The sequence below is a fragment of the Manihot esculenta genome, chromosome 5 (assembly GCF_001659605.2).
Source record: "Manihot esculenta cultivar AM560-2 chromosome 5, M.esculenta_v8, whole genome shotgun sequence".
Lineage (NCBI taxonomy): Eukaryota > Viridiplantae > Streptophyta > Magnoliopsida > Malpighiales > Euphorbiaceae > Manihot > Manihot esculenta.
Genome location: NC_035165.2, coordinates 23,912,914 through 23,925,473, shown reverse-complemented (window position 1 = coordinate 23,925,473; position 12,560 = coordinate 23,912,914). Strand labels below are relative to the sequence as shown.

The window sequence follows — 12,560 nt, the reverse complement described above, 5'->3', positions numbered from 1 at the left end:
AATTAATATGAATATTTAAAGTTTTTTTTGAAATGGATGAATATTTATTTTTTTTTAAAACAGAATATTTTAAGTTATAAGTATTAAATCTAAAATATTTTAATATTACTTATAATATAATTTTTTATAATAATAAATATTTTGATATTATTTTTAATATATTAGTGTAATCACACGTAATTATAAATAGTATCAATTATAAGTTTATTGATATGTGGTTTTTATATTTTATATATTTTATTATTTTTAATATATAAGAATATTATAAAAGTGGATAACAAAATAACTATTTAGAAAATATTTAGAGTTATAAAATAATATTAGATTAGATATTAAATACATATGAGGTTATTGTGGTATTTATAATTTATCAAATAAATAAATAAATTAAATTATATAGTATCAGTAAATTTTTTTATTTAAATATTAATAATAAGATATATTAAATATTGATATACTAAATATATTAATATTTAGAGTTATAAAATAATATTATGTTGTAATTAGATTAATATAGATATTTAAAATTATAATAATTAAATTATTTACATTATATTGGGTTGATTTTATGGCGCGGTATATGTCTAATCGCAGAATGATCGAATAATATTAATCATATAATACTAAAATTATGTATGACACTAAAATTATATATTGTGAATAAATTTTTTTACCTAAATATTAATAATAAAATATATTAAGTATTAATATATTAAAAATTATAAAGAATAATTAAAAATATTTATTATTATAAAAAATATTACTATAAATAATATTATAAAATAAATATATTATTATAATATAAAAAAATAAGTAATTCTTTATCTTACTCCATTTACAGAATTTACTTAGTAAATATTTTTTTTAAATGTCGGCTGATATAAATTATGATATATATATATATATTTTTTTTAATTATTTTTTAAATTTTTCTGACAGCCGTAGACGGTCAAACCTCTATTTAGCAAATAAATTTTTCATCAAACTAAATTGATAAATATTTTTTTTTAGCCAAAAATACAAAAACCCTATTATTTCACATGCTTGAGGTATTTCACATGTGCTTGACTTCTTGTGCAAATAAATAAAGTCTCCATTCTTCCATTTATGAAACCACAAGTTATTAGAATCAGGAAGCTTTGTATTATTTCAATTAAAAGAAGTAACAGATGCTTATCGTCTCTAAGACACCGTAAATGCACTAGATGCACCAGTAAAATATTTGACAGGGGAGCCATCAGTTTGCTTAAATGACCCAAAGTGCCTCAGCCTATAAACTCCAGAGCTAGCTTCCTTTGGCACCTCCCACTCAATTATTGCTAAGCTAGAAAAGGTTGTGTTATCCAATTTCCACTTGAAAAACAAGCTGAAATCATCATCATCATAAACTCGAACCCACCTCTCACCTTGAAGCATCTCTACCACTGCAAATGTGCCTTCTGTTAAGAGATCAAACCTTGGGTTGCCACTCCAAAATGTGGCACTGGGTCTTTCTCCCTTCTTGAATGAGCCACCTTTTGGTTGAGTCACATCTTGTTTTATATCACCAAAATTTATGCCCTTAGGAGGTGAGTCGATCCAAGGAGCATGTAAGAGTCTGAGTTGTTTAGAGGAAAGATCTGGTGGTGACAAGTCTCTTTTTGGAAGCTTTTCTCCCTTTGCTAATGCTTCTGCTAGTCTGTTGAATTCCTGAATATACGCTGACAGTGTATGAGGACCATAGAGCGTTGAAGCTCCCTGCAAGTTTCATTGTGTATTCAGGATTAAATGGCAAGTTAATTTCTCTTTTCAAACAAGTATTAGAGGTCTAGTTTCCTAATGTAAGACATAAATGAAGTTGCTTCAGTGCATACCTCATATCTTTGTTGTCCATATTCTTCAATAGTTGCAATATATTGCGAGTATGTGTTCGTGAGGCCAGCTATTACAATATGAGTCTCATTATCGAAATCTCCTCCTCCATTACTAATTAACGTCTCCTTAACTGCTTCCCTGAGTCGTCGGCCTGCCATTGTTGTGAACTCTGCAAATATATAATGTCAAAAGCCTTGAATAACTTGTTTGCAGCACTTGTTTTTAGCTTACATCATAATCCATAATATAAACATGAAAGAGAACGAACCTCCTGGTACAGAAAGTAGGATCAATTTTCCCAGCCTCAGTATTTGAATTGGAAGAATTGCTGGCTGCATTAGCATTAATCATGGGAAACAAATATGTTAAAAAGCCAGTTGACGCGATCAAACGTTGCTGATCAATTAAAGAGAAACTGATTAATCTTACCGCCCATGCATAAGGTTCAAACATTTCTCCAGTAGAGAGCAAAACATTCTTTGGTTTCTGGCAGTCCACCTGATATTGGCTTGGTTCTTTCAAGAGGTTCCTCACTTTTTTCCACAGCTCGTTGATCTGTTTCCACGTTACACTTCAGTTTTCAAGTGAACAAAATAACTACATTAACCCAGGAGCTATGGCTTGTCTGGAAATGGGCTAGAATTATCCACCGTATTCCTCTAAAGGATTCTAATGGTTATAATGAAAATGGAGGAATTAAATGGGCAAGTATATTAAGAATGTTCTGACCTCTGTGTCACCTTGTTCAAACCCAAACATGCCAGGACCATCTGTAGTTCCAGCGGCAAATCCTGGGCCAAGAGCTGCAGGACAAGTCCTGGCTTTGCCTTTTCCATCTAAATCTACCTCAAGATCCGTAAAATTTAAGTACAAATGTCGATAATCAATCTTCCCACTTAGTTGCTCAGTAGCAGACATGAACAGATCAACGGCTTTGTTGAATTGCCTCTCCCCGATGATCTTCGTGCTCAATATCTCATCTGGGTATCTATTAAACAAAGCCAGAAGCCTCTATTAGTTAAGCTCAATTAAATAGAATATAAGGCCCTATTATCGTTCATCAAAGTGAAAGTTTTTAGTACCCAGGCCCCCGGCCCACGCAGAGGCGGACATCGCCATGGCAAGTAGAGTGGTTGAAGTCGCAGGGCTTTCCACTGTCAGTACAAAATGCTCCTAGCACATTTGGAGTCACATCCCCAACATTAGACTGACAAAATGCCCCAACAAACTCTGAGCCATTGTTCTTCCTCACCTTGAAGCCTTGGCTGGTTGTTTTACCACATGGTTGTCCTCCCGTGGCCTTGATTTTTTGCGCTTTCTTATTCAATTCATCAATATCTACCTCAATAAATTAAGGGTATTGTTAATGATCAATGTCCTGATCACTCCAGTGTATTAGCGAAAAAATTTAGATGATTGTTTGCTTTTATCTCTGTAAACTGACCTGGGGTGGAGAAGTTGATGGCCACTGTTGAGTTGGATTTGGTAGTAGAAGTGAACCAGTCTTCAAAGAATCTAGCAGCTGCACCCTTGTTGTCTCCGCTGATGAGCTTATTGTCTCTGCTCATGGAGGTTCCATGGGTAGCGTACCAGCTGAAAGCTCCAACACTTTTCCCAGTTGCGCTGTCTACAAACTTCAATAGAGTCATTTCTTTATCAACATTAGATGGGTATCGTGCTCTTTCCTCAGCTGGGTTTAGTAGGTATGCGCTTGGACTCCTGTTTATTCCCGCATTCTCTACTTCTCCTGCAAAACAAACCAAGAATTTGAAACTTTCAAAGTAGCTGCCATAAGTTTTTTCACTGTAGAGAAAAATATTTGGTTTTATCAGAAAATTTAAGATTGATGTTCATAACCTGCGTTGATGAAGATTGAACCAGGCTTGAGGTTTTGGTGAGCCCGAACAACACTTTGCTCAATGGCATTGACAATGGCATCAAATGATTGCTGGACGAAGCCTAGAGAAGTAACATGGTACAGTAGATACTGTAGGTATCCACCAGGACCAGCATGAGTATGAATGCCACTAATTGCCAAATTTTCTTCTGTGTACAAGTTTCCAAACCTTCAAATCCAAATAAATTGTTAACTAATTAAAAAATCTTGCAGTTTTAGTTAATAATCATTCTAAGTAAGTCTTTAATTCATCTAAATTATTAGATATGGAACTTAAATCCGATTTATTATGAATTTAAAATATAATAAATAAAATAGATTTCATATATAAATTAAGTGAAACTTTAAATATTGTATTTTCATGAGATATTAAAAATTAAGTGTAAAACATCAAGTGAAAACCCCCAATTTAATGTACTTGTGTATTAACTGGGGATGTAATCCGCTAGATTATCAGCTAAAAAAAAAAATTTTACCCAAACCCAATTAATATTATCAAGATTTGGTTTATCTTTTAATTATTATTATTCGAATAATATTTAAATTCATTTAATTTTATATATTTATCCAGAGTTTAGAACCCAAAATAATCTAGCTGTTGCGATTCCTAATATTTAGGATTTTTATTGTATAGTACTTGTCTTATTGTACCTTGATCTAAGTCTCTCAAGCACTCTGATAGTGACAAGCTGGGAAGCCATACCGGCATCAAGATTGACAAAAGCAAATCGTGCACCATGTGGGCTCTCGGCAACGATAAACGTCCTAGCCCTTAGCCGGAAATGAACACCGGCGGCATTCTGCTCCAAATTAGCGTAACCCATCAAGTTAACCTCAGCTGCAGGACCAGTCATGTCATAGCTCCCCACACCAATCAAGTACTCGCCATTAGTGGATCCTACAAGGCCAAAAGCAACTGCTAAAGCAATAACCAGCAATAGAAAATGTGGGTCTTGGTGTGTCGTCATCATCATACTCGCCAACTGTAACTACTGAGTATTCTGAGCCATAGATATACTATGCTGCATATATAGAGCTTGATCGTTTCTTTATATTTAGTGACTGGGATCCTCCTTTTTAGTCAGATTCAAGGCAGCTGTGCCTGGGATGCTCCGACTACGGAAATTGTCAAGGCCAGCTTTTGTCTATTGTAATGAGCATTATGCTGTTTTTACGGCAGCAGGCTACGTGTTTGCTCCACTGCTTTAGCAGACATATTTGTGTGGGTACAACTGTATGATTTGTCTATCAATATTGTTTCCGATATCTTCTCCTTGATCTGCTCCTTCAATCCCCTCTTTTCCTCCTTCTTCTTCTCTTCTCCCTCGCCTTCTTTACAAAACTTTATAGAATAAGCAGTTGATCATATTTGGTATTGAAATTTAAACTCACAGAGCTAGAGCTGCTATCCGATCGTTGAACCTTCCTTACAGAGCTGCTATCCGATCTCTGGTTCAGATACCTGAACCTTCTCTTCAAATTCTGTGACGATCACCTCCTCTTGAGGCTTCTCTTCCTCTTTCTTCCCCATGAAATCAAACAGCCCACGATCCTTGGATTCCACAGCTGACCCCTCAACAACAATGGGGTCTCAGGCTCATGGGCCTTGTTGTGGTGCTCCTCAGCCATGTTCTTCAAGATCACAGTAAACTTAACAAATCAGAAGCTGGTTTTGACGAAAGAACTGAATAGCTCACAAGCTTAAAGAAGCGTTTTGCGTTTTGTAAACTGATGGTTTTAGCTCTAGGAGAATGGTGGATTTTATGGGCTGGCAAATCCTGGGCCAAGAACTGCAGGACAAGTCTTGGCTTTGCCTTTTCCATCTAAATCTACCTTAAAGTTCCGTAAATTTTCCGTATAAATGTCGATAATCAATCTTCCCAGTCAATTCTTCAGTAGCAGACATGAACAGATCAACGGCTTTGTTAAATTGCCACTCCCCGACGATCTTCGTGCTCAATATTTCATCCGGGCATCTATAAAACAAAACCACAAGCCTCTCAGTTAAATCCAAGCTCATTTAAAAAGAGGATAAGGCCCTATTATAGTTCACCAAAGTGAAAGTTTTAGTACCCATGCGGCCATGCCCACGGCCAGCGCAGAGGCGCGGCATAGACATTGCAAGTAGAGTTGAGCAAACCTTCGATCTGTTCGGTTTTGATAAAATTAAAATAATTAAAATTTAATTTTAAAAAATTGAATTGAATCATAAAGAAAAATCAAACTAAATCGAACTTACTTTAGTTCAATTCAAACCAGTTTAGTTCGATTCATTCACAATTTTAATTTTTTTTATTTTTATAATATTTTATATTTCAATTAAATTTATTTTAAAATTAATACTAAAATAACCATTGATGATCGGTTTCAAACAAAAATGCTAGGAAGGATAGTAAATCTCTCGATACCAAATAATATATTAGTAATAGGAAGGATCTTGACAGTCGACAATAAGATTAAGAGTCGAGAAGAGAGAGATATCAAGACAGAAGGAATAGGGCATGACTGAGACTAGACTAATTGTCCAAATTGAATAAAAAGGAGTAGGGTAAAACAATATCATTCCAAATTTAAATTTAGTCGATTTAATTTTGATCGATTTTTTTTAATAAATCAAACTGAATTAAATAATCTGAATTTTTTAAAATTAAAATCGAATTAAATTAAATAAAATAAAATTAAATTGAATTTTTAAATTTGAACAATTCAAATTAGTATTTTCAATTTGAATGAATTTAAAGGGCATATTGCTCGATCTCGTGGTTGAAGTCACAGACTTTCCAATCTCGGTACAAAATGCTCCTAGGACATTTGGGGTCACATCCCCAACATGTGATTGGCAAAATGCCCCAAGGAATGCTAAGCCATTGTTCTTTCAACATAATAATTTAAAGGCAAATTTGCATGAAAAGGTAAATTTTAACATTTTTGTTGCTGATTGTATAGTTCAAGAAAATTTGACATTTTTTTTTCATATTGTTGCTAACAAGTTTTTTCAACATAATTAGGTGGGGAAAACAATTATCATGTTATTAATTTTATTAAATATCGTATAATTTATTGTACTTAAAAATCAAAATTCCCACACACTAATAGCTATGTTTGTTTACTCATTATTAAAAAATAAATTGATTAAAACATTAATAAATAAAAAAATAGGAATAATTTTTTTAAAAACTATAAAATTTAACATTTTCGGTTGTCAGCGAAAATTCAAAAACGTTAGTAGAGCATCCATAATAATGTTCAGAAGCAAGGACTCCAACTGTGAACCTTGTCATATAAGTGAGCTTACTGACAAATGGTTCTATGTCCACGAAACCATCCTATTATTAATCCAATGATTATCTATGAATAATTTTTATTTTACTTCATGTAGGAAAATTATTATGTATATTTATAGTGCAATAAATCAATTAAGTTAAATTTTTTTATTTACTATTAATAAATGTGAGATTCGAGATTAACAGAATACAAACATGTATATTGAGGTTTTAAAAGAGTAATATGTTTGACTTAATAAATAAGAATAGTAATAGTATTAGATATGTGTTTTGAGTTAGTTAAAGTTGCAGAAGAAGTTAAGTGATTTAGTGAAAATAAAGTGGATCCCTCTTTGAGGATTGATAACCGTCAGGTCTTGCACCCCATGAGCTGAATCAAGGCCCCCCAAAAGCATACCAGACCTTAAGTTTGAAATGTCCTTAAGCAGGCTTGGTATGTTGCTGCGACCCAAAATTCAGCCTGAGTAATGGGCTTGATCGTCAGTAAGCCCAAGCCCAATAAAGAGGAGGCCGGCCCAAGAAGGAGACATGGGGAGAAATGAGCCAATCCCGTCCTTTCGCAGCCCTATTCGCATGCGTACTGGAAAGAATTAAATGGCCGCCTGACACAGGTATGACAACTGATGATATGGGTCCATTTGACAGAGACAGACGTCATTGTAGCTGAGAGGCCGTTAGGCTCCACTGGCAAGCAAGAAGGAGAGAATAAAAGGGGGGAAGGACTCCACTCAAGGGGAGGCTGACACACACATAGAAGAAATCATATTTCCTGGATCTCAGAATATCAATTGGCGTCGTCTGTGGGGACGAAGGAGATCTTTCCGTCGTAGGAGTCCCACTCTCAATACACCCACTGAGATCCACAATGGCTAACCATGACGAAAACCACACTACCAACGCCCCGAATAACCTGAACTCTGCTCAAGAAGGGCAGCAGTTCTCTTTCACTAGTCCTACAAATCAACCACCAATACTATTCAATCCCTCGCTGAGCTCGGTGGGGAATACTCCTATAGCCGCCATATCCAACCAAGACCTTCAAACCATTACCCTCCAGCTGCAAAACACTGCCCAATGGCTAGGGCAAATAATGCAGCAAAGGGGTCTCAATACCCCATTAAACATATCACCCGTAGCCGAAGGGATTCAAGCCAATGAACCCCAGCCAACTTTCAACCAACCAATCTCTCAGCAAAGTAGTAAGGAGACAGAAGAACTTGTCAGAAGATGTGACGTGTGCCAAAGATTTGCCAATGCAATCAACATTCCAACAACCCCCAATCCAGCATATCCAGCTTATGGCCGTTCTCACAATGGGGTATTGATATCCTGGGACCATTCCCCAAGCCCATGGACCAGAAGAAATTTGTAATAATAGCAGTGGAATACTTTTCTAAATGGCCAGAGATTGAAGCAGTCCCCACCATCACCGCAAGAAAAATAATAGACTTTGTTTAGGGCAACATTATATGCAGGTTCGGCATACCGCGAGTTCTCATATCAGACAATGGCAAGCAATTCGACTGCAAGACTTTCAAGGAATTCACGAAAAACATGGGCATATGGCACAAATTCTCCTCAGTGGCCCACCCTCAAAAGACAGAGGTCACAAACCGGGCAATCCTCTAGGGGCTGAAGAAGCGACTGGATGGAGCAAGCAAGAATTGAGCAGACGAACTTAATAGCATCTTGTGGGCATTCCGGACCACTCTCTGGACACCAACAAAGGAAACACCTTTTGCATTAGCATTCGGCACTGAAGCCGTAGTTCCCATCGAGCTACAAGTCCCCTCCCACCGAGTACAGTTTAATAGCGAAGACACCAATGACGATAAGTAGAGGAGCAACTTGGATGCCCTAGAGGAAATCAGAGAAGAAGCCCAACTTCGCACCGCCGCCTATCAACAGAGGGCGGCTCACTACTACAACCAAAGAGTCAGAGAGAGGAGCTTGAAGGTAGGGGACCTAGCATTAAGAAAGTTGGAGGCCATTGGGAAGAGAGCTGCAATGGGAAAGCTAGCACCAATCTGGGAGAGTCCTTTAAGAATAATCAAAGTAATCAAACCAGGCGTATATCGAATTGAAGATATGCAAGGAAATCCAGAGCCTCACGCGTGGAACATTCAGCACTTGAAGAGGTACTTTCCCTGAAATATAGAAAAAGTCAATACGAACACTTGTACTCTGAAACAATGTGAATGAAATAGACAAATGCAATTCGAATCAGACCATGTCATTTTTATCATTGCTTACCTTATTTCTCATTAAAAGAAAATAGAACAGGCATTAAAAAGAGAAAAAGAAGACCTCAGTGAGGTAGATGACCGGGCTCACAAAATGACCCCGGCACCACAAAACCGGCTGGGATGACAAAGCGATAGTATGGCCAACGAGCCTGAATCTTGTTCAAGACCTCAGTGAGGTAGGTGACCGGACTCACAAAATGACCCCAGCACCACAAAACCGGCTAGGATGACGAAGCGACAGTAAGGCCAATGAGGCTGAATCTTGTTCAAAACCTCAGTGAGGTAGGTGAGAGGGCTCATAAAATGACCCCGGTACCACAAAACCGGCTGGGATGATGAAGCGACAGTAAGGCCAACGAGCTTGAATCTTATTCAAGACCTCAGTGAGGTAGGTGACCGGGCTCACAAAATGACCCCGGCACCACAAAACTAGCTGGGATGATGAAGCGACAGTAAGGCCAACGAGGCTGAATCTTGTTCAAGACCTCAGTGAGGTAGGTGACCGGGCTCACAAAATGACCTCGGCACCACAAAACTGGCTGAGATGACGAAGCGACAGTAAGGCTAACGAGCCTGAATCTTGTTCAAGACCTCAGTGAGGTAGGTGACCGGGCTCACAAAATGACCCGGACACTATAAAACCGACTAGGATGACGAAGTGACAGTAAGGCCAACGAGCCTGAATCTTATTCAAGACCTTAGTGAGGTAGGTGACTGAGCTCAAAAAATGACTCAGCACCTCAAGAACCGACTGAGAGGACAAAACGATGGAAAGGCCAAAAGAAGCCCAAACCCTGAACAAGTCTAAGAAACTAAAAAGGGACCAAGAAGGCCTAAGAAGGCTGAGTCCCGAGCTAAGCTGCACAAGGCTACTCACAAACGAAGAGCACTCAAAGAAGATAAATAAAGTCAAGAGAGATGAGCCCCCAGACCAAACCCAGGCCTAACACACGAAAACTAAATAGGATCAGCAAAGTAGAAAAAATACCAAAAGTCTGAGCTCACTTTCTCAATGGGGCACGCGGTCCAACCTACTTCGATAGTTATAAGGTTATGATTAGAAAGAATAAAGTGCCTAAAACCAATGAGACACCTCTGTATACGTCCGAGCTCGCGATATTGATAAAACTGTGAAATGGAAAACTCGCGAGGCAGAAGTTTAACTAGCCACCGAATTCATACTCCGAATCGACTTAATGGGAGAAAGCCCAACAAAAGCCAAACTGGTCAATCAACCCAACACAGTTGAGCTCGCTGAGATCTGCTGAGTAAACATATAGCTAAAAAAACTCTCATGTTTAAAGTTAAGTCAAGTCAGAAAGAAAGAAACGAAGTAAGCAAGCTCAATAAAATCAACATCACAGAAAAAAAAAAGCAAGGAATAGCCTAAGTATAAGGGTAAATAAAGACAAGACCTCAGCCACTAAAGCTCAGCGCACAGTCAAGCATTGAGAGCGGAAAGACAAAAACATAACACTGATATGAAAAGAAACAAGTTACTATTTGATTCAATCATCTATGATTACAGGAGAAAAGATTATCCTTAGAGGACTAACGTTAGTAATTACATTGCTAATACTACTTACATCATCTACGGAACTATTGATAGAGCATATTTTAGTCCATATTATCCATATGTTCTTGATGTTTATTTGCATCTTTTCTACTTAATTTGTGGTTTTAATCATGTTTTGCAGATATTAGGTGTAAAGAGACAATCTGGAGAAAATGCTCTTAAAACTGCCAAAAAGTACCAAATATGGAAAGTGTCAAAAAAGGAAATTTTTCAAATATGGAAAGTGCTAAATAAGGAAAGTTTTCTGATAAGGAAGTGCCAGAAAAGGAAAGCGCAATCAATAGATTCTTTGAAATTCAAATTGCAGAAGGTGAAGCCAATTATGGAAAGTGTCAAATAAGGAAAGTTTTCAGAAAATGGAAGTCCTCAAATAAGGGAAGTGCAGAAGCAAAAGAAAATAAGGAAAGCTCAATCAGAAGATTATTTGAAATTCAAATCGCAGATCTTTCTTTCCTTATTCAAAGATGTGCACACACTGCAGCAGTCATATTTTCCTTTTTAGGTAGCAAGATTTCATGAAGATGCACTTGCCTCTTCTTCATTCAGCATTCAAAATTCAAACGAAGACTCCACCTAAAAAGGAAAGACTGGACAGATTTCTTTCCCTTCTGCATTCAATGACTGCGCTCCACTTCCTCTTCTGCAATCCGCGCGCATCCTTCCTCTTCTGAAGCCTGATCCGTGCGCCTCCTTTCTTCTGGAGAATTTGCAACGCGATTCTTTCCATTTCAGCACTTTGGGCAGCCTCTTCACTAATTAGGAAGCAAGTATGACTTAGGGCAGCACTTTCAACTATAAAAAGACACATAAGGAGCCTCTACACAACCTTTAAGCTCCCCTTGGGAGACACCTACGAAATTCACATCTCTTCTTCTACCTTTCTTTTTTTTGTAACGACTTGGAAACCGGACCGCTACCGGCGCTAGGATCCAGATCGGCATAAGGCCGCTGGGACCCGTAGCAAGCCTGACATACATCCTGTATACATGTTAAATCCCATACATGATCAATCATTTACATAAAAATTTTAAACTTTTCTTTCATTCACCAAGCTCAATCTGTGCATGCACAACTTATAAGTATAAACATCAAACCCCACACTGGAGTCCTCATCAAATGCTCCAATGGTGTAACATAGCATACATTAAGCTTGGTTTACATAAACAGTGATAAAACACTCTATAGACCATGTACAAAGGGATTAATCAATATACTAGGGTCAAGCACAACTCTAAACTTCCATAAATATCATTACATTACATTACCGTATTATACTTTACATTACATCATTCTCATGTCCACCACTAGCTATTACATAAAACATAACTTTACTCTTGTTGTCTTCCTGATCTATCCCGTACCTGCAAACCTGGGGGATTAAGGGAATGGGGTGAGCTACTAGAGCCCAGTGAGCAGAATAATAAAACATTGTATTTAAAGTTCATGCTCTCATGAAATGCATCATATCACAAACAAATCACATTAAGGATGGACTTGTCACCAATAGTCCTCTACATAACCCAATCATGCCAGGGGCGTAGTGCAGGCCACACCCGGACTTTCTCTTACATTGTGCCAGGGGCGTAGTGCAGGCCACACCTGGACTTCCACACTATACTATACCATATCATGTCATATCATATTGAGGACTAAATGATCATCCAATACCCATCCACATCAACATCAGGATATGCAATGCAACA

At 37.3% G+C, this 12,560-nt stretch overlaps 1 protein-coding gene across 1 annotated transcript; it reads right to left on the bottom strand.

Moving 5' to 3' along the window:
• Nucleotides 1–1,083: 1,083 nt before the first annotated feature.
• On the bottom strand, nucleotides 1,084–5,759 carry LOC110615099 (neutral ceramidase 2). The gene is made up of 9 exons (XM_021756806.2): nucleotides 4,403–5,759; nucleotides 3,712–3,920; nucleotides 3,299–3,601; nucleotides 2,937–3,192; nucleotides 2,584–2,842; nucleotides 2,284–2,409; nucleotides 2,123–2,186; nucleotides 1,854–2,023; nucleotides 1,084–1,737 (listed from the first exon to the last, which is right to left on the bottom strand). Exons 1-9 carry the CDS (start codon nucleotides 4,723–4,725, stop codon nucleotides 1,183–1,185), a joined length of 2,265 nt encoding a protein of 754 aa, XP_021612498.1. The 5' UTR covers nucleotides 4,726–5,759; the 3' UTR covers nucleotides 1,084–1,182.
• Between the last annotated feature and the right edge of the window lie 6,801 nt (nucleotides 5,760–12,560).